The sequence below is a fragment of the Entelurus aequoreus genome, linkage group LG04 (genome assembly GCF_033978785.1).
Source record: "Entelurus aequoreus isolate RoL-2023_Sb linkage group LG04, RoL_Eaeq_v1.1, whole genome shotgun sequence".
Lineage (NCBI taxonomy): Eukaryota > Metazoa > Chordata > Actinopteri > Syngnathiformes > Syngnathidae > Entelurus > Entelurus aequoreus.
Window position 1 is genome coordinate 19,638,541 of NC_084734.1, and position 21,287 is coordinate 19,659,827.

At 40.9% G+C, this 21,287-nt stretch overlaps 1 protein-coding gene and 1 long non-coding RNA gene across 4 annotated transcripts in view; one reads left to right on the top strand and one right to left on the bottom strand.

The window, feature by feature from the left end:
- Positions 1–21,287, bottom strand: part of LOC133648368 (uncharacterized) — a 326,771-nt gene that overhangs the window by 29,049 nt on the left and 276,435 nt on the right. The window contains exon 4 of the long non-coding RNA XR_009825865.1: positions 7,550–7,667. This is a non-coding gene — a long non-coding RNA (uncharacterized LOC133648368). The remainder of the gene's footprint in view (positions 1–7,549; positions 7,668–21,287) is intronic.
- Positions 1–21,287, top strand: part of LOC133648367 (kelch-like protein 4) — a 207,459-nt gene that overhangs the window by 1,938 nt on the left and 184,234 nt on the right. For 2 of the 3 annotated variants that reach the window (XM_062044389.1, XM_062044390.1), the window contains exon 1: positions 18,386–19,027. The exons of the other annotated variant lie outside the window; for it this stretch is intronic. In XM_062044389.1, the coding sequence (XP_061900373.1) occupies positions 18,606–19,027 (422 nt within the window). In that variant the 5' untranslated portion in view covers positions 18,386–18,605. Of the gene's footprint in view, positions 1–18,385; positions 19,028–21,287 lie in introns of those variants that run through there. 3 annotated transcript variants of the gene reach the window in all.

A 21,287-nucleotide genomic window follows, 5' to 3' on the forward strand; every position in this document is an offset into this window, starting at 1 on the left:
GTCCGCAGTCACTTGATTAGGTACCTTGGTCCTCAGTCACTTGATTAGGTACTTTGGTCCGCAGTCACTTGATTAGGTACATTGGTCCGCAGTCACTTGATTAGGTACCTCGGTCCGCCGCAGTGACTTGATTAGGTAAATTGGTCCAGAGTCACTTGATTAGGTAAATTGGTCCACAGTCACTTGATTAGGTACATTGGTCCGCAGTCACTTGATTAGGTACCATGGTCCGCAGTCACTTGATTAGGTGCCTTGGTCCGCAGTCACTTGATTAGGTAAATTGATCCACAGTCACACTCCTCTCTGAGCTGCCACCTTATCGTGGTAGAGGAGTTTGCGTGTCCCAATGATCCTAGGAGCTATGTTGTCCGGGGTCTTCCATGCGCCCTGGTAGGGTTTCCCAAGACAAACGGGTCATAGGTGAGGGATTAGACAAAGAGCAGCTCAAAGACTTCTATGGAAATACAAAAACCGAGACTCCGATTTCCCTTGCCCTACGCGGGTCACTGGGGCCCAATGGCGAGCGCCTGGTGGCCGAGCCTGTCCCCATGGGGCCCGGCCAGGCACAGCCCGAAGAGGCAACTGGGTCCCCCCTCCAATGGGCTCACGACTCATGGGAGGGGCCATAGAGGTCGGGTGTGTTGTGTGCTGGGCGGAAGCCGAAGGCAGGGCACTTGGCGGTCCCATCCCCGGCTACATAAGCTAGCTCTTGGGACGTGGAATGTCACCTCGCTGGGGGGAGTGGACTCTCTTCCACACTGGCGTTGGCACTGCTTCCCCTTCCCGCCGCCTCGGGAAGTGGAAGCAGTGCTCTGTCAACACCGTGTATGGTGAGGATGGTGTTCTGCTGACCTCGACTGCGAATGTTGTGGATCGGTGGAGGGAAAACTTCGAAGACCTCCTCAATCCCACCAACACGTCTTCCAATGAGGAAGCAGTGCCTGGTGAATCTGTGGTGGGCTCTCCTATTTCTGTTGCTGAGGTAGTTAAGCTCCTCAGTGGCAAGGCCCCGGGGGTGGATGAGAGCCGCCCGGAGTTCCTTAAGGCTCTGGATGCCGTGGGGCTGTCTTGGTTGACAAGACTCTGCAGCATCGCGTGGACATCGGGGGCGGTACCTCTGGATTGGCTGACTGGGGTTGTGGTTCCTCTCTTTAAGAAGGGGAACCGGAGGGTGTGTTCCAACTATCGTGGGATCACACTCCTGAGCCTTCCCTTCCCTTCTATTCAGGTGTACTGGAGAGAAGGCTATACCGGATAGTCGAACCTCGGATTCCGGAAGACCAGTGTGGTTTTCGTCCTGGTCGTGGAACTGTGGACCAGCTCTACACTCTCGGCAGGGTCCTTGAGGGTGGATGGGAGTTTGCCCAACCAATCTACATGTGCTTTGTGGACTTGGAGAAGGCATTCGACGGTGTCCCTTGGGAAGTCCTATGGGGAGTGCTCAGAGAGTATGGGGTATCGGACTGTCTGATTGTGGCGGTCCGCTCCCTGTACGATCAGTGTCAGAGCTTGGTCCGCATTGCCGGCAGTAAGTCGGACACATTTCCAGTGAGGGTTGGACTCTGCCAAGGCTGCCCTTTGTCACCGATTCTGTTCATAACTTTTATTGACAGAATTTCTAGGTGCAGTCAGGGCGTTGAGTGGATCCGGTTTGGTGGCTGCAGGATTAGGTCTCTGCTTTTTGCAGATGATGTGGTCCTGATGGCTTCATCTGGCCAGGATCTTCAGCTCTCACTGGATCGGTTCGCAGCCGAGTGTGAAGCGACTGGGATGAGAATCAGCACCTCCAAGTCTGAGTCCATGGTTCTCGCCCGGAAAAGGGTGGAGTGCCATCTCCGGGTTGGGGAGGAGACTCTGACCCAAGTGGAGGAGTTCAAGTACCTCGGTGTCTTGTTCACGAGTGAGGGAAGAGTGGATCGTGAGATCGACAAGCGGATCGGTGCGGCGTCTTCAGTAATGCGGACGCTGTATCGATCTGTTGTGGTGAAGAAGGAGCTGAGCCGGAAGGCAAAGCTCTCAATTTACTGGCCGATCTACGTTCCCATCCTCACGTATGGTCATGAGCTTTGGGTTATGACCGAAAGGACAAGATCATGGGTACAAGCAGCCGAAATGAGTTTCCTCCGCCGGGTGGCAGGGCTCTCCCTTAGAGATAGGGTGAGAAGCTCTGCCATCTGGGGGGAGCTCAAAGTAAAGTTGCTGCTCCTCCACATCGAGAGGAACCAGATGAGGTGGTTCGGGCATCTGGTCAGGATGCCCCCCGAATGCCTCCATAGGGGGGTGTTTAGGGCACGTCCGACCGGTAGGAGGCCACGGGGAAGACCCAGGACACGTTGGGAAGACTATGTCTCCCGGCTGGCCTGGGAATGCCTCGGGATCCCCCGGGAAGAGCTGGACGAAGTGGCTGGGGAGAGGGAAGTCTGGGTTTCCCTGCTTAGGCTGCTGCCCCCGCGACCCGACCTCGGATAAGCGGAAGAAGATGGATGGATGGATGGATGGATGGATGGATGGATGGATGGATGGATGGCAATAATATGTATTTAATGTTTTTAATCCAAAAAATAATATTTGGTCAAAAAATAAATAAAAAATTCATCGATTCTCAAAATGTTTTACTCGATTTAGAAGCGGAGTAAATAAAATGTGCGACTTAAATTTGAATCGATTTTTTTGAGCACCCCGTATCTTGTAAACTTGATTATTATCTGTCATGTGACAAAATTCCGTCTATATTTTTCTTTTTTTTTTGGGTTATCAAAAATAAATAAAGTTAATAATACTAACACAGACACTTGTCAACATGTTAGCATAATAGCTAATGCTAAAGGCATTACGATAGGACGTATGAATATGCATGAAAACCCCCCTAGAGACATCCCACATGGGACGGTTTGGTAAGTGAATAGTTTTAGTTATATTACAATTTCAAAGCAAGTTATCCATCAATCTGTTGGTAAAGGATAATAAACACAATTGCCTATGCAAACGAGGCTATTATACATTTATATTTATAAATATTACCTGTTACAAGCGGCCCTCCCGAGGGCAGCCATAAATAAAATGGGGCCCTCAGTAAAAACGAGTCTGACCCCCCTGAACTAAATCAACTGAAGAACCGCCATGGCATGTGATGTCGACCACAAGGAAGTGTTTGAAATGTAGACCAAAAAAAATCATGCTATGACCCCTTTAACCACAAAGTAGCATAGCAGAGTTACTGCCTTATTTTCGTCAGGGTTCACACTGCTGTTTGCAGAAACAAGTGCTGAAAAGCTGCTGACTAACGGATTTTGGTGCAAATGCAAATGCAGGTAGTAAAAACTGGGCGGTGCAATTCATCCGCGCAGTAAAACCAAATGACCAAAACCTTAATGGCTGCTATTAAATTAATTTTGGGAGATTCATATTGTCCTCTCGTATGTTTGCCTGCCATTAATTGCATTGCATTTAAATAGTGCACGACTATTAAAAAAAAAAAGTTACTATGGCCTTTTTTTTTTTTATTGCCTTGGTACATAAGAGTTGTATCTTTGTTGTCAAGCAGCCGTGGTCAAAAGGTGAAGGTGGAAGGTGAGCTTCACTGGTGCAGCAAAACAAGAACAAACCCTGCAGGGATTCTACCATACTTGGACACACCCACACCCACACACACACCCACACACACACACACACACACACACACACACACACACACACACACACACACACACACACACACACACACACACACACACACACACACACACACACACACACACACACACACACACACACACACACACACACACACACACACACACACACACACACACACACATTTCAACCCTTTCAATTACCAGGACTCACTGGGGAACCGTATTGTGTATGCTGGACCCTTTTGGGCTGCGAAGTAACACAACATGACTGTACATAAAATATGTTTTATGAGCAGATACTGCTCTCATTAATAATGTATTTTGCTGGCCTTTTGACTGTATATATAAAAAAAAAAAAAGACGTTTTTTTTTTACCGCGAGCACAAACACTTAGCAATACAAAGCGTGCATTGTGCAGATTATGGGAATACGTTTGTGTGGAGCTTTTACAAAGGTAATTTTTAAGCGTTAGAAAAGGGGTCCCCAAACTACAAGCTTAAAAAAAAAAAAAACATATTTTTTGTATTTTTATTATTAGTATTTTTTAATCTGTTCTTTCTGATCCATTTTCTACCGCTTGATACTCTCGGCGTCTCCTAGCCGCTCAGCCGCTCAGGCAAATCATATTGTCTAAAAATGCATTTTCCCCATCAATAACGTGATAAATATATATATATTTATCATTGCAAAATGATAAAAAAACTGAGGTATTACTCTCTGTATATTGATTTTTTTTATTGTAATGCAGAGGTCCCCAAATTTTTTGAGGCGGGGGCCGCATTGGGTTAAACAAATTTGGCCAGGGGCCGGGCTGTATATATATATATATATATATATATATATTTATATATTTATATATATATATATATATATATATATATATATATATATATCCATATATATATATATATATATATATATATATATATATATATATATATATATCCATCCATCCATCCATCTTCAACCGCTTATCCGGAATCGGGTCGCGGGGACAGCAGCTCCAGCAAAGACCCCCAGACTTCCCTCTCCAGAGCAACATTTATTTTTATATATATATATATATATATATATATATATATATATATATATATATATATATATATATATATATATATATATATATATATATATATATAAATATACAGCCCGGCCCCTGGCCAAATTTATATATATATATATATATATATATATATATATATATATATATATATATATATATATATAAATATATATATATATATATATATATATATATATATATATATATATATATATATATATATATATATATATATATATATAGTGACTTTTTATTGTAAAAACCTACATATATATATATATATATATATATATATATATATATATATATATATATATATATATATATATATATATATATATATATATATATATATATATATATGTATATACACTACCGTTCAAAAGTTTGGGGTCACCCAAACAATTTTGTGGAATAGCCTTAATTTCTAAGAACAAGAATAGACTGTCGAGTTTCAGATGAAAGTTATCTTTTTCTGGCCATTTTGAGCGTTTAATTGACCCCACAAATGTGATGCTCCAGAAACTCAATCTGCTCGAAGGAAGGTCAGTTTTGTAGCTTCTGTAACGAGCCAAACTGTTTTCAGATGTGCGTACATGATTGCACAAGGGTTTTCTAATCATCAATTAGCCTTCTGAGCCAATGAGCAAACACATTGTACCATTAGAACACTGGAGTGATAGTTGCTGGAAATGGGCCTCTATACACCTATGTAGACATTGCACCAAAAACCAGACATTTGCAGCTAGAATAGTCATTTACCACATTAGCAATGTATAGAGTGTATTTCTTTAAAGTTAAGACTAGTTTAAAGTTATCTTCATTGAAAAGTACAATGTGACCCCAAACTTTTGAACGGTAGTGTAAATATATATATATATATATATATATATATATATATATATATATATATATATATATATATATATATATATATATATATATATATATATATATACATACATATATATACATATATATACATATATATTTAACCCAATGCGGCCCCCGCGTCAAAAAATTTGGGCACCTCTGCATTAGAATAAAATATTTTTCACTATACAGATAGTAATACCTCAGTTTTTTAAAAATCATTTTGCAATGGAGTTAGCTGGAAATAACGGAAAGCACCACTCTACATAGTAATTGAACCTGTGGTCAGAGTGGGAGTTGACACAACACACATTTCAAGACATTCAACACTCTACTGCCATCCGGCGGCTAAAGTGGGAAGCGCACTCACCCGATTTGTCACGTTTCACTTGTCAGATAAACCACGACAAACGGGGACATGTGAATCCCCTTACTACTGTACACTAGAGGTGGGTAGAGTAGCCAAACATTGTACCTAAGTAAGAGTATCGTTACAGACTCAAGTAAAACGTATTCATCTAATTAGTTATCTGAGTAGGAGTAAGTACTTAGTAAAAAAAACTACTCAAGTGGGCTACTGAGTAACTTCTGATTTATTTCTTAGTTATTTTTTAAAGGTACTTGCGCCACTACTACACAACCCAAAACCAGTTAATTTGGCACGTTGTGTAAATGGTAAACAAAAACAGAATACAACGATTTGCAAATCCTTTTCAACTTATATTCAATTGAATAGACTGCAAAGACAAGATATTTAATGTTCCAACTGGTCCTCTAGGGACACAACGTCCACAGTTTCCAAAAACAATTTCAAATGTTAGCATATTAGCTAATGCTAAAGACACTACGATAGGACGTACATACTGTATATGCATGAAAACACTCCTAGAGACATCACACCTGGGACGGTTTAGTAAGTATGAATTGCTTGGTGTTATGCATGAAGAATCCATACGAGTAGTAACGCTATGGCCTAATCTAGTCTAAACATAAGGACACAATCAAACTCGTCCAAAAGATTGCGCTATAGCACAAGCCCCGATGCTTCTTTATTTTAAGAACTATTGACATTGTGGCCGTCCGCGAATAAAAAAATCCATCAATTAGCCGCACGGTTTTATAAGCCGCAGGGTTCAGAGCGTAGGAAAAAAAGTAGCGGCTTCTAGTCCGGAGTTTACGGGACATGTGTGATGTTCAACCAGCTTTATAGTACTCATTTCTACCTAGGCTGATGGGGGGGGAGGGAGTGGCCTTGCCAGCAACCTAAGGATTCCTGGTTCAATCCCCACCTCCCTACCAACTTCGTCACGTCCGTTGTGTCCTTTAGCAAGACACTTCACCCTTGCTCCTAATGGGTCCTGGCTAGGGCCTCGCATGGCAGCTCCCGCCATCAGTGTGTGAACGTGCGTGTGAATGGGTGAATGTGGAAATAGTGTCAAAGCGCTTTGAGTACCTTGAAGGTAGAAAAGCGCTATACAAGTATAACCCATTTATCATTTACCATTTACTCTGCGTATGCTCATCATGTCTTTTCTGAGGGGAGAGAACGCCGCATCTTAAAAGGAAGTAGACGCAATTTGTGGACCGTGAACAGACTATGTTTTATAGATTAGATCAATGTTTGTGTAATTACCGCATCAAATTACCTTTGGCGAGGAAGGCTTAAGCCGGAGCTGGTGGACACAAATACCCTTCCTGTTGACGATGCCCACACGCTCTGCTCAGCGTGCAGCAGGGGGCGGGGGTGCGGCGGAGGCGGACGGGAGCTTTTTTTTTTTTACGCGGCCGAATCGACGCGGTTTGGAGTGCAAGGTCGCCCTTTCATCTCTGCCAACAAAGACGTTTTTTTATGGTTCAGGAGGGGAAAAAAGACGGTTTTGTCATTTTTAACTGCTTTGCCGATAGGTGCGTGTTTTACACCTGAACGAACATCAAAACATTTTAATAGAGGTTAGGAGCAGAAAAGGCAATTACTCACTGGATGTGTGACACGGGTGTTGCTGTTTGACACCTAAGACAGCAACCACTGGTTAGCGCTCCTGCCTCACAGCGAAAAGGGTGCTGGGGTTCGACTCCCACCTCCAAAGACCATGCACCTGGGGACAAGCGGTAGAAAATGGATGAATGAATGAAAAATTTGTCTCTTGCACTGAGTACGAATGACACCCCAAAATTTTTTTTAAGCGTTAGAATAAAATACTTGTCAATGTACGGAGACCGGGCTTTCTGCTCCGCCGCTCCCAGTCTGTGGAACGATCTCCCTGACCACCTAAGGGCACCACAGACTGTAGATGCTTTTAAAAAAGGCTTCAAAACCCTTCTTTTCAAAAAAGCCTTTTTTTTTATTTTTTTTTTTAGATATATGCATACTAGTTTTAGCCATTTGGCTGTTCTAATTTTTACTTTTATATATATTTTTATTATCTTTTTATTTTTATTTTTTTTAATACACTGTAGCACTTTGAGGTTGTTTACTCAATGTAAAGTGCTTTTTACAAATAAAATCTATTAATATTATTATTATTACAGAGAGTAACCCCTCAGTTTTTAATCATTTTCCGGAGGATGCTTTATTATTATTATTGTCCATCCTCTAACATGTACAAGACACATAAGAACTGAAATTACATTTTTGGCATAGTCCCACTAAGAGCAGACATACGTTACAGGGAGACAAGAACAGGACTGCCAACGGATCAGCCACTTACGACGCGCCTTAAAAAAGGTGGGGAAAAGGTGATATTGGGAAAGGGGGGGAAGAGTAAAAAATATCAGTCAAAGACTGGACCCTCGGGAGGGGGTCCAGACTGAGCCCAAGGGAAAAAAACCTAATTTGCCATAGCACACATAAACAAGTTACATATAATCACAACAACTCACAACAGAGAGAGGGGGGGGGGGGTTGGGACTCTGGAGGCCGGCCTGCTGCTATAAAGCGCTACTCAGCCGTCCATCACCCCGAAGGGGAATCAAGCAGTGGTGAAGGCGTTGGGTGGGGGTGGGGTGTGTGTTTGTGTATATGCCCATTGTCTTTGGGTGTAGTGGTGTTGTGTCCATACGCCCGGGGCCGATCTGCTAGCCATGCTGCTCCTGTTGTTGCAGCGTCAAGGCCATTCGAGGGAGTCAAATCGTAGATTAGGATTTTTGTTTTTCCGCGAGCAGACATTACAATGGCTTGTCTGTTCTATTCGTCCATGTTGGCCCTGATATCCAATGTTTCCCTTTCAGCAAGCTTCTCCATGATGTGATCCATCTTGCGATTCAGTTCAGAAATCGCCCCAGAATCGCCAATTCTTCCATTGCGACGAACAGCCTTTGGGCTCCTTGAGTGGCTGCTGTCGTCTTACGAATTTGACGATACACCAGAGAAAATGCCCAGCCCAATCAGCAGGTGCCCCGCGATCATGGTTCCAAATAGGTAGATGTCTTCCACGTCCTCGATGGAAAGGACTGAGAGGCACATGATTCTCAATGTGTCCCAGGAATCTCTCCCGTACCCCGCAGCAATGGTTCCATCAGGGCAGCCAGGCTCCCCCGAACCTCTTTTCCTCGTCGAAAATATTTTGTCAATTGAGTCGAGAGTCCAACTAATCAATTTTATGTCTGATGTTTAGATTTGGAGGACAGCGTTCAAAAAAAGTGTAGACAATACTAGACAAAGAGAGCAAGCACGGAGAAGACGGGAGGAGAAAAAAATGTGACCGTCCTCACCAGAGGCAAGACAGAAATGCAGTCTGCTGAAAATAATGGAAAAGCTTAAGTTAAAGTTAACTTTAACTTACTCAGTGGCCTAGTGGTTAGAGTGTCCGACCTGAGATTGGTAGGTCGTGAGTTCAAACCCCGGCCGAGTCATACCGAAGACTATAAAAAAAATGGGACCCGTTACCTCCCTACTTGGCGCTCAGCATCAAGGGTTGGAATTGAGGGTTAAATCCCTGCTGAAAATAATGGAAAGCGCCACTCTAAACAGCAATTGAAGCTGAGGTCAAAAGTGGGAATTGCCACCTAACACATTTTTAAGACATTCGACACTCCACTGCCATCCGGCGGCTAAAGTGGGAAGTGCACTCCCCCCCAATTTGTCACGTTTCACGTGTCAGGTAAACCGAGACGAACGGGGCCATGTGAATCCCCTTCCTACTGTACACTAGGGGTGGGTAGAGTCGCCAAAAATTGTACCTAAGTAAGAGCATCGTTACTGACTCAAGTAAAACGTATTCATCCAAATAGTTACCCGAGTAGGAGTAAGTATTCAGTCAGGAAAAAAACTACTCAAGTGGGTCACTGAGTAAGTAGGTACTTGCACGACTACTACAAAACCCAAAACCAGTGAAGTTGGCACGTTGTGTAAATGGTAAATAAAAACAGATTTGAATGATTTGCAAATCATTGTCAACTTATATTCAATTGAATAGACTGCAAAGACAAGATTGTGGGGTGGGGGGGGGGGCGTGGCCTGCAGACCTGCAGCGAAGCGGGGTGTGCCAGGACCGGCTGCAAGATCAGCGACAGGTGCGTAGATGGCCCACCTGGGCCTGGTTGTTTAATCACCTGTCGCTCTGTTAAAAGGCAGCAGCCGGGGAGGAGAGTTTAGTTGGTGGTGGAGCACGAGAGAGCGAGAGCAAGACAGACTACACACTGGAGAGAAACCATTTATGTGCTTAGTTCGATGTAAACGATTGCTGAAAAGCACACGAAAGACCATTTATTGAAAAATAAAACATTATTGTCTACCTGGAAGAGCCTGGCATGTCGGTGATTGGTGGTCCGAAGAACCCGGAAGCGAGAGTCTTCCACAAAGATATTTAATGTTCCAACTGGTCCTCTTTGTTCCGGAGGACACGGCGTCCACAGTTTCTAAAAACGTTTTGAAATGTGGACTCGTTAGACCACAGAACACTTTTCCACTTTGCATCAGTCCATCTTGGATGAGCTCGGGCCCAGCGAAGCGTTTCTGGGTGTTGTTGATAAACGGCTTTGGCTTTGCATAGTAGAGTTTCAACTTGCACTTACAGATGTAGCGACCAACTGTAGTTACTAGGGTTGTACGGTACACGGTATAGTATAGTACTGTGATACTAATGCCATGGGTGGATCTACACCTGACATCCACTGTAATGATACCAAGTACAAGAGCGTATCTAGTCGATACTACTATGATTACATCGATATTTTTTATCGTCACAAAATCTTTTTGTTCATATTATGTTTATAAACTCAGGAAATACGTCCCTGGACACATGAAGACTTTGAATATGACCAACGTATGATCCTGTAACTACTTGGTATCGGATCGTGTGGTATCATCCAAAACTAATGTAAAGTATCAAACAAGAGAAAAATAAGTGATTATTACATTTTAACAGAAGTGTAGATAGAACATAGTAAGCAGATATTAACAGTAAATGAACAAGGATTAATAATACATTTTTACAGTTTGTCCTTCGTAATTTTGACAAAATAATACAATGATTAACGACACAATTTGTTATTATTTAGAGCAGGGGTCACCAACGCGGTGCCCGCGGGCACCAGGTAGCCCGTAAGAACCAGATGAGTAGCCCGCTGGCCTGTTCTAAAAATAGCTCAAATAGCAGCACTTACCAGTGAGCTGCCTCTATTTTTTAAATTTTATTTATTTACTAGCAAGCTGGTCTCGCTTTGCCCGACATTTTTTATTCTAAGAGAGACAAAACTCAAATAGAATTTGAAAATCCAAGAAAATATTTTAAAGACGTGGTCTTCACTTGTTTAAATAAATTCATTAATTTTTTTACTTTGCATCTTATAACTTTTAGAAAGACAATTTTAGAGAAAAAATACAACCTTAAAAATTATTTTAGGATTTTTAAACACACATACTTTTTTACCCTTAAATTCCTTTTTTTATTGTAAAGAATAATAAATACATTTTAATTTAATTCTTCATTTTAGCTTCTGTTTTTTCGACGAAGAATATTTGTGAAATATTTCTTCAAACTTATGATTAAAATTCAAAAAAATTATTCTAGAAAATCTGTAGAATCAAATTTGAATCTTATTTCAAAGTCTTTTGAATTTCTTTTAAAATTTTTGTTCTGGAAAATCTGGAAGAAATAATGATCTTTGTTAGAAATATAGCTTGGTCCAATTTGTTATACAGTATTTTCTAACAAAGTGTAGATTGGATTTTAACCTATTCAAAACATGTCATCAAAATTCTAAAATTAATATTAATCAGGAAAAATTACTAATGATGTTCCATAAATTCATTTTTTAAATTTTTTCAAAAAGATTCAAATTAGCTAGTTTTTCTCTTCTTTTTTTCGGTTGAATTTTAAAGAGTCGAAATTGAAGATGAACTATGTTTAAAAATGTAATTGTCATTTTTTTTTGTGTTTTCTCCTCTTTTAAACCGTTCAATTAAGTGTAAATATCCTTAATTATTAATAATAACATAGAGTTAAAGGTAAATTGAGCAAATTGGCTATTTCTGGCAATTTATTTAAGTGTGTATCAAACTGGTAGCCCTTCGCATGAATCAGTACCCAAGAAGTAGCTCTTGGTTTCAAAAAGGTCGGTGACCCCTGATTTAGAGTCTTTGTTTGTTTACTTACTACTAAAAGACAAGTTGTCTAGTATGTTCACTATTTAACTTAAGGACTAAATTGCAATAATAAACATATGTTTAAGGTACTCTAAGATTTTTTTGTTAAAATAAAGCCTATAATGCAATTTTTTTGTGGTCCCCTTTATTCAGAAAGGCACCGAAAAGTATCAATATACATTAAAATATTGGTAATGCCTAACTTAGCCCAACAAAATTATGCAGACAATGCTTTTTAAAACATTGTGATAGGGTAAAGTGTTTTAAAAATCCACCAATAAGTGCTCACTCAGCAATGGAGGTCCCACTGTATTTCGACACTACACCGAGCGTATTTGTCTCGGTTGGGCCAGCAACATGAAGGGTTCCAGGTTCGATCCCCCGCTTCCCGCCATCTTAGTCACTGCCGTCGTGTCCTTGGGCAAGGCACTTTTACCCACCTGTTCCCAGTGCCCACCCACACTGGTTTAAATGGGTTTCGCTACACTGCAAAAACTGAAATCTAAATAAGATTAAATATCTCAAATAAGGGTGATATTTGCTTATTTTATGTCTGATAAGATCATTCTTCTCACTAAGCAGATTTTATGTTAGAGTATTTTACTTGTTTTAAGGGTTTTGGTCCTAAATGATCTCAGTAAGATATTACAGCTTGTTGCTGAGATTTGATGACCTATATTGAGTAAAACATGCTTGAAACTAGAATATCAACTGTTGCAAAGCTGTGTCATCAACACTCGCAAGTATAAAAGTACTTTTTTAAAGTAAGAATTTCTTATTTCAAGCATGTAAAAAAAAAAAAAAATCATGACTTTGACACAATTGTGTCTCATAATTAAAACAGATGACAGCCAAATGGACTTTGCTGTTTTATTTTCAATAAAACAATAGAAAACACGTACTCATATAGTAGTACAGTTGGCACAGTACGGCAAACGGACAGCTAATATTTAAACATTTTAACATGTGACATTTCAAACTATTTTGAACAGAAATAGTTCATGCACATTCAGATAAATTCTTCAAAATTACAATAAAAAAAAATGTGGTCGGGGGACGCGCTGTAAATATATATATATATATATATATATATATATATATATATATATATATATATATATATATATATATATATATATATATATATATATATATATATATTAAGGGTGTAACGGTACGTGTATTTGTATTGCACCGTATCGGTACGGGGGGTTCGGTTCGGAACGGAGGTGCACCGAACGAGTTTCTACACTGTAACGTAACATTATCAGGTAATGAGAAGGAACCTTTATTTTGAAGGCGAGTTGCGCCCTCCTCTAGTTTCCGGTAGTCTCTGCGCGACGGTCAGTTGCTCAGTCGTTTACACACGAGACAAATGTATGTGTTTCAGCGCTCCAAGTTTGTTGTTTCTTCCCACAAAGTGCCTTGGAAACATTGTCTGTAAGTCCTGTGTCTGTTTTATGAGTAACATGAAGACGTGTGCGCGTGTAAATGTAGAAATAGTTCTGTGCGACGATAGCTTGTTCTGCTGTTTTAGCTTGTTGCTACTTAGCATGTAGCTTCTTTGCTGCTAGCTCACTCCTCTAAGGCAGTGGTCCCCAACCACTGGGCTGTGGCCTGGTACCGGTCCATGGATCGATTGGTACCGGGCCGCACAAGAAATAAAAAAAATTAAATAAAAAAAAATATATATTTTTTTATTAAATCAACATAAAAAACACAAGATACACTTACAATTAGTGCACCAACCCAAACATCCTCCCTCCCTCATTTACACTCATTCACACTCATTCGCACAAAAGGGTTGTTTCTTTCTGTTATTAATATTTCTCGTTCCTACATTATATATCAATATACAAACCCCGTTTCCATATGAGTTGGGAAATTGTGTTAGATGTAAATATAAACGGAATACAATGATTTGCAAATCCTTTTCAACCCATATTCAATTGAATGCACTACAAAGACAAGATATTTGATGTTCAAACTCATGAACTTTATTTTTTTTTTGCAAATAATAATTAACTTAGAATTTCATGGCTGCAACACGTGCCAAAGTAGTTGGGAAAGGGCATGTTCACCACTGTGTTACATGGCCTTTCCTTTTAACAACACTCAGTAAACGTTTGGGAACTGAGGAGACACATTTTTTAAGCTTCTCAGGTGGAAGTCTTTCCCATTCTTGCTTGATGTACAGCTTAACTTGTTCAACAGTCCGGGGGTCTCCGTTGTGGTATTTTAGGCTTCATAATGCGCCACACATTTTCAATGGGAGACAGGTCTGGACTACAGGCAGGCCAGTCTAGTACCCGCACTCTTTTACTATGAAGCCACGTTGATGTAACACGTGGCTTGGCATTGTCTTGCTGAAATAAGCAGGGGCGTCCATGGTAACGTTGCTTGGATGGCAACATATGTTGCTCCAAAACCTGTATGTACCTTTCAGCATTAATGGCGCCTTCACAGATGTGTAAGTTACCCATGTCTTGGACACTAATACACCCCCATACCATCACAGATGCTGACTTTTCAACTTTGCGCCTATAACAATCCGGATGGTTCTTTTCCTCTTTGGTCCGGAGGACACAACGTCCACAGTTTCCAAAAACAATTTGAAAGGTGGACTCATCAGACCACAGAACACTTTTCCACTTTGTATCAGTCCATCTTAGATGAGCTCAGGCCCAGCGAAGCCGACGGCGTTTCTGGGTGTTGTTGATAAACGGTTTTCGCCTTGCATAGGAGAGTTTGAACTTGCACTTATAGATGTAGCGACCAACTTTAGTTACTGACAGTGGGTTTCTGAAGTGTTCCTGAGCCCATGTGGTGATATCCTTTACACACTGATGTCGCTTGTTGATGCAGTACAGCCTGAGGGATCGAAGGTCACGGGCTTAGCTGCTTACGTGCAGTGATTTCTCCAGATTCTCTGAACCCTTTGATGATATTACGGACCGTAGATGGTGAAATCCCTAAATTCCTTGCAATAGCTGGTTGAGAAAGGTTTTTCTTAAACTGTTCGACAATTTGCTCACGCATTTGTTGACAAAGTGGTGACCCTCGCCCCATCCTTGTTTGTGAATGACTGAGCATTTCATGGAATCTACTTTTATACCCAATCATGGCACCCACCTGTTCCCAATTTGCCTGTTCACCTGTGGGATGTTCCAAATAAGTGTTTGATGAGCATTCCTCAACTTTATCAGTGTTTATTGCCACCTTTCCCAACTTCTTTGTCACGTGTTGCTGGCATCAAATTCTAAAGGTAATGATTATTTGTAATTAAAAAAAAAGTTTATCAGTTTGAACATCAAATATGTTGTCTTTGTAGCATATTCAACTGAATATGGGTTGAAAGTGATTTGCAAATCATTGTATTCCGTTTATATTTACATCTAACACAATTTCCCAACTCATATGGAAACGGCGTTTGTAATTCACTTCGCTTCTTTCAAATATTAAGTATATTTTGTCCGCTTGGATCCGATTGTTTGAATTTTCATGAACGTCAGGCTTCCTCTGCACTCCCTTTAGAGAACGCCTACCAGTGCATTTTTGATCGCCCGCTCTGTTGTTAAAATGTAAAAGAGCGCTCTGAAGCTTTGACAAGCCGCTCACCGACCTTGAGGTTTCATCAGTTTGTCGTTTTTTTTTTCTCTAAAAACAGTTCTCACGGGGGACGGGGAAAGCCTTCCCAGACGTTGATGGAAGGGGGAACGTGTTTTTTTTTCTGCACGGTTACCTGCACAGAGGCGTCAACCCAGCCCACGCCCTCCTGGGACTGTGTTTGACGTGCGAGTCACAGCAGATGTGCACATGTCCGTGGGAGGTTCACCACATGTGGTTTTAATGCGGTGAACACATTAATGTCATGTGTGAATTCAAAGAGCGGGCTTAGTGTACACCACCGCACAATTAATGCATTGACTCGGCCCATCGGAGAGGTATTCATTTAACCGCGTGCTCATTATTATGGTTGCAGTGTGCATCCTACTTCAAGCTGCTTCTAATTACTCGTCGGCTATGAAACACCTCATAAGTTGTACGCCACTGCAAACTACAACCCCGATAATTAACATAGAGTAAGTATCGTCAGCAGTCAAGTCCACTTCACGCTTTCTTTAGCATTCAATTGATATTCCTTGCACTCCTTTACCACCCCCCCGACGACTGATGCTCAACTCCTGGCTCAGCGTTGCCACGTTTCCGGTCGGCCGGGTGCTAAAATACTCTCCGAGGCTCTGCAACACTCCTCAGTACCCGCAGTCTTTTACCATGAAGCCACGCTGTTGTAACTTGGCATCGTCTCGCTGAAATAAGCAGGGGCGTCCATGATAACATATGTTGCTCCAAAACCTGTATGTACCTTTCAGCATTAATGGCGCCTTCACAGATTTGTAAGTTACCCATGCCTTGGGCACTAATACACCCCCATACCATCACAGATGCTGGCTTTTCAACTTTGCGCCGGATGGTTCTGTTCCTCTTTGGTCCGGAAGACCCGACGTCCACAGTTTCAAAAAAAATTTTTAAACGTGGACTTGTCAGACCACAGAACACTTTTTCACTTTGCATCAGTCCATCTTAGATGATCTCAGGCCCGGCGACGTTCCCGGGTGTTGTTGATAAATGGCTTTGGCTTTGTATAGTAGAGTTTTAACTTTCACCATTCATTTCAATGGGAACTTCCCGGAAATGTGTGAATTTTGGGAAAAGGGGGATTTTTTTTTTAAATTATTAATAGCATATATATATATATATACATATATATATACATTATATGTATATATAAATATATATGTATATCTATGTATATATATATGTATATCTATATATATATATATATATATATATATATATATATATATATATATATATATATATATATATATATATATATATATATCTATATCTATATATATATGTATATATATATATATATATATATATATATATATATATATATATATATATATACATATGTATATATATATATATATATATCTATATATATATATATATGTATATATATATATATATATATATATATATATATATATATATATCTATATATATATCTATATATATATATATATATATCTATATATATATATATATATATATATATATATATATATATATATATATATATATATATATATATATATATATATATATATATATATATATATATATATATATATATATTTACACACACTACCGTTCAAAAGTTTGGGGTCACATTGAAATGTCCTTATTTTTGAAGGAAAAGCACTGTACTTTTCAATGAAGATAACTTTAAACTAGTCTTAACTTTAAAGAAATACACTCTATACATTGCTAATGTGGTAAATGACTATTCTAGCTGCAAATGTCTGGTTTTTGGTGCAATATCTACATAGGTGTATAGAGGCCCATTTCCAGCAACTATCACTCCAGTGTTCTAATGGTACAATGTGTTTGCTCATTGGCTCAGAAGGCTAATTGATGATTAGAAAACCCTTGTGCAATCATGTTCACACATCTGAAAACAGTTTAGCTCGTTACAGAAGCTACAAAACTGACCTTCCTTTGAGCAGATTGAGTTTCTGGAGCATCACATTTGTGGGGTCAATTAAACGCTCAAAATGGCCAGAAAAAGAGAACTTTCATCTGAAACTCGACAGTCTATTCTTGTTCTTAGAAATGAAGGCTATTCCACAAAATTGTTTGGGTGACCCCAAACTTTTGAACGGTAGTGTATGTATACCTGTATATATATACATATACATATATACACATTATAGTGTCTTTAAAGAGTGCAGTTTTTTTACTAAAATGGGGACTTTTGTTGAAGATTTTTATGGGGTAATTTGCTTCCCTGTAAGAACCTCTCGGTTTACGAACCATTTTCAAGAACCGATTAATTTGGCAAATTGAGGTTCCACCGTATTTTGTCGCTACATATACCAGTGTGGCATAGTTTTCTAATTAACATACTTTGCGTGACCTCACCAGACCGCGCCTCCCCGGCAGAAAGGGCAGACAGCTTTGTTACCAGACCAGAGTGACCGAGGGAGACCGGCTAGGACTGGGGACTCGTTGCATCCCAGCGGTAGATGCGGTGGCACATGGTAGACAAGCGAGGGCGAGACAGAGAGAGAGAGAGAGGCAAACATGGGAGGCGGAGGGGCGGGAGTGTGGATCCTGCATGTGCAGCAACTCCAGCGGCAGTGAGAGGGAGGAAGGCAGAGGAGGAGAGTTGGAGGGAAGCTGCCAGGAACAAAAGCTGCAGAGGAGCACCATCGCCGCTAAAAGAACAACAGAGGTGTACCGGAGGAAGGAGGTGGGGGTGGTCATGAGACAATAAGGCAGGGGGAGAAGCATCCTGTAGTCAGTGAGGACTGAAACCAAGGTCTTGTCTGCTTTCCATGTTTTCGGGCACCCTCGTCTCCAAAGCCACGGGACAATGTCTATATCGGGGAAGAAGGAATTCGACATGAAGCAGATCCTGAGGCTCCGCTGGCGCTGGTTCAGCCACTCGTCCCAAGGTTCGGCCGGCGGCGGGGGCGGCGGGGTGGGAGGTTACATCCAGGACGACCACCGGGGGACCCCCGGCCAGGGCCGACTCAAAAGCCACTCGCGGGAGAGGGGGGGACTACGGAAGTCCAGCAGCCCGGCCCGCGGCATCCTGGCACCCACGCCCGTCTGTGTCAGAGCGGGTCAGCAGGCATGGCAGCAGCACACGGCGCCGGGCCTGCGGGTCAGCCAGGACGCCGCCAAGAGCGCCTCCTCGCCCGGCGGCACGGCCAGGAAGGAGGACGCCGACGCGGGCAAGGAAGACGTGAAGAGCAGCTCGGAGGAAACCGCAGAGGTGGAGGCCAGAGAGAGGTACGAGTTTTTACCTCATTGACCAGAGCTGGGGAAATATATTGACTCGGGGGCCACACTGAGAGAAAAAAATGTGTCTGTGTGTATAAATGATATGTACACAATTAGCTGTAAAAATCTGTGTTTGGGTCAGGAACACTAATACCAAAAGTCACAATGTCTCATAAGAGTTTTAAAAAAGTTATGACAGACCACCTCAAAAAAAACGGAATGGAATTGTACATTTTTTTACTGAATGGGACACCCAAAATGTACAAACCCCGTTTCCATATGAGTTGGGAAATTGTGTTAGATGTAAATATAAACGGAATACAATGATTTGAAAATCATTTTCAACCCACGTTCAGTTGAATATGCTACAAAGACAACCTATTTGATGTTCAAACTCATAAACTTTTTTTTTTTTGCAAGTTGAAAAGTTAATCTGTGATGGTATGGGGGTGTATTAGTGCCCAAGACATGGGTAACTTACACATCTGTGAAGGCGCCATTAATGCTGAAAGGTACATACAGGTTTTGGAGCAACATATGTTGCCATCCAAGCAACGTTACCATGGACGCCCCTGCTTATTTCAGCAAGACAATGCCAAGCCACGTGTTACATCAACGTGGCTTCGTAGTAAAAGAGTGCGGGTACTAGACTGGCCTGCCTGTAGTCCAGACCTGTCTCCCATTGAAAATGTGTGGCGCATTATGAAGCCTAAAATACCACAACGGAGACCCCCGGACTGTTGAACAACTTAAGCTGTACATCAAGCAAGAATGGGAAAGAATTCCACCTGAGAAACTTCAAAAATGTGTCTCCTCAGTTCCCAAACGTTTACTGAGTGTTGTTAAAAGGAAAGGCCATGTAACACAGTGGTCAACATGCCCTTTCCCAACTACTTTGGCACGTGTTGCAGCCATGAAATTCTAAGTTAATTATTATTTGCAAAAAAACCCAAAAGTTTATGAGTTTGAACATCAAATATGTTGTCTTTGTAGTGCATTCAATTGAATATGGGTGGAAAAGGATTTGCAAATCATTGTATTCCGTTTATATTTACATCTAACACAATTTCCCAACTCATATGGAAACAGCGTTTGTACATGAAAATAAAGAAAGTGGGATTTACATTATTAACTATGACCAATAAAACACTGAATATTAACAACATATGAACATCGCTCCTCTTTTACGTTCTATTGTTCAAGACTTACGGTCATTTAAAAACAGCACTGCACATCTTAATGGCAGCTACAGTTTTGATGTTTAAGGTCTAAAAAAATAATTATGTAGAACGTACGGCGGGCCGGATTGGAAATCTTAATGGGTCTGTCATATACCATGTGGTGACGGTATGATCCACCACATTAAGTACACCTGCAAGAACCGATATACTTATTAATTGCTGTGCTTGCACTGCATCATACTCCTTAAATAATAGTACCACTTATCAGCACCTCTGCAGTTCTGGACCACAATGGCAAACACAAAAGTAGCTGAGCTCGGAAAGTCCGAGGTTCAACATCCGCTACGGATGGAAAAATATGGAAATCTTCCACGATTTGTTTTTTGGAGAAAAGCCAGTTGACTTTGTGAGGTGCCCTCAAAGGAAAGATCTTGTTTTCTAAATAATTGAACAAAAAAAGGCCTTTCTGGGAGTGTTGATCAAAACCCAAGCTTGAGATTTTTCTTGAGCTTTCATTTTTTTTTTCTTGGAACATTGCCCAAATGTTGTACGTATAATATGTCATCTACTTTTATAGATCTGGAATACCTTGTGATTATCCAAAATCCATGACTGTTATCTTTAAAGGCCTACTGAAACCCACTACTACCGACCACGCAGTCTGATAGTTTATACATCAATGATGAAATCTTAACATTGCAACACATGCCAATACGGCCGGGTTAGATTAGTAAAGTGCAATTTTAAATTTCCCGCGAAATATTCTGCTGAAAACGTCTCGGTATGATGACGTTTGCGCGTGATGCCACGGATTGTGCGGACATATTGGGACACCATTGTGGCCAGCTATTAAGTCGTCTGTTTTCATCGCAAAATTCCACAGTATTCTGGACATCTGTGTTGGTGAATCTTTTGCAATTTGTTTAATGAACAACGAAGACAGCAAAGAAGAAAGCTGTAGGTGGGAAGCGGTGTCTTAGCGGCCGGCTGCAGCAACTCAAACACGTAGCGGGTGTTTCATTGTTTACATTCTCGAAATATGACTGGGAGAACTGGGACAACAGAGACTCTTACCAGGAGGACTTTGA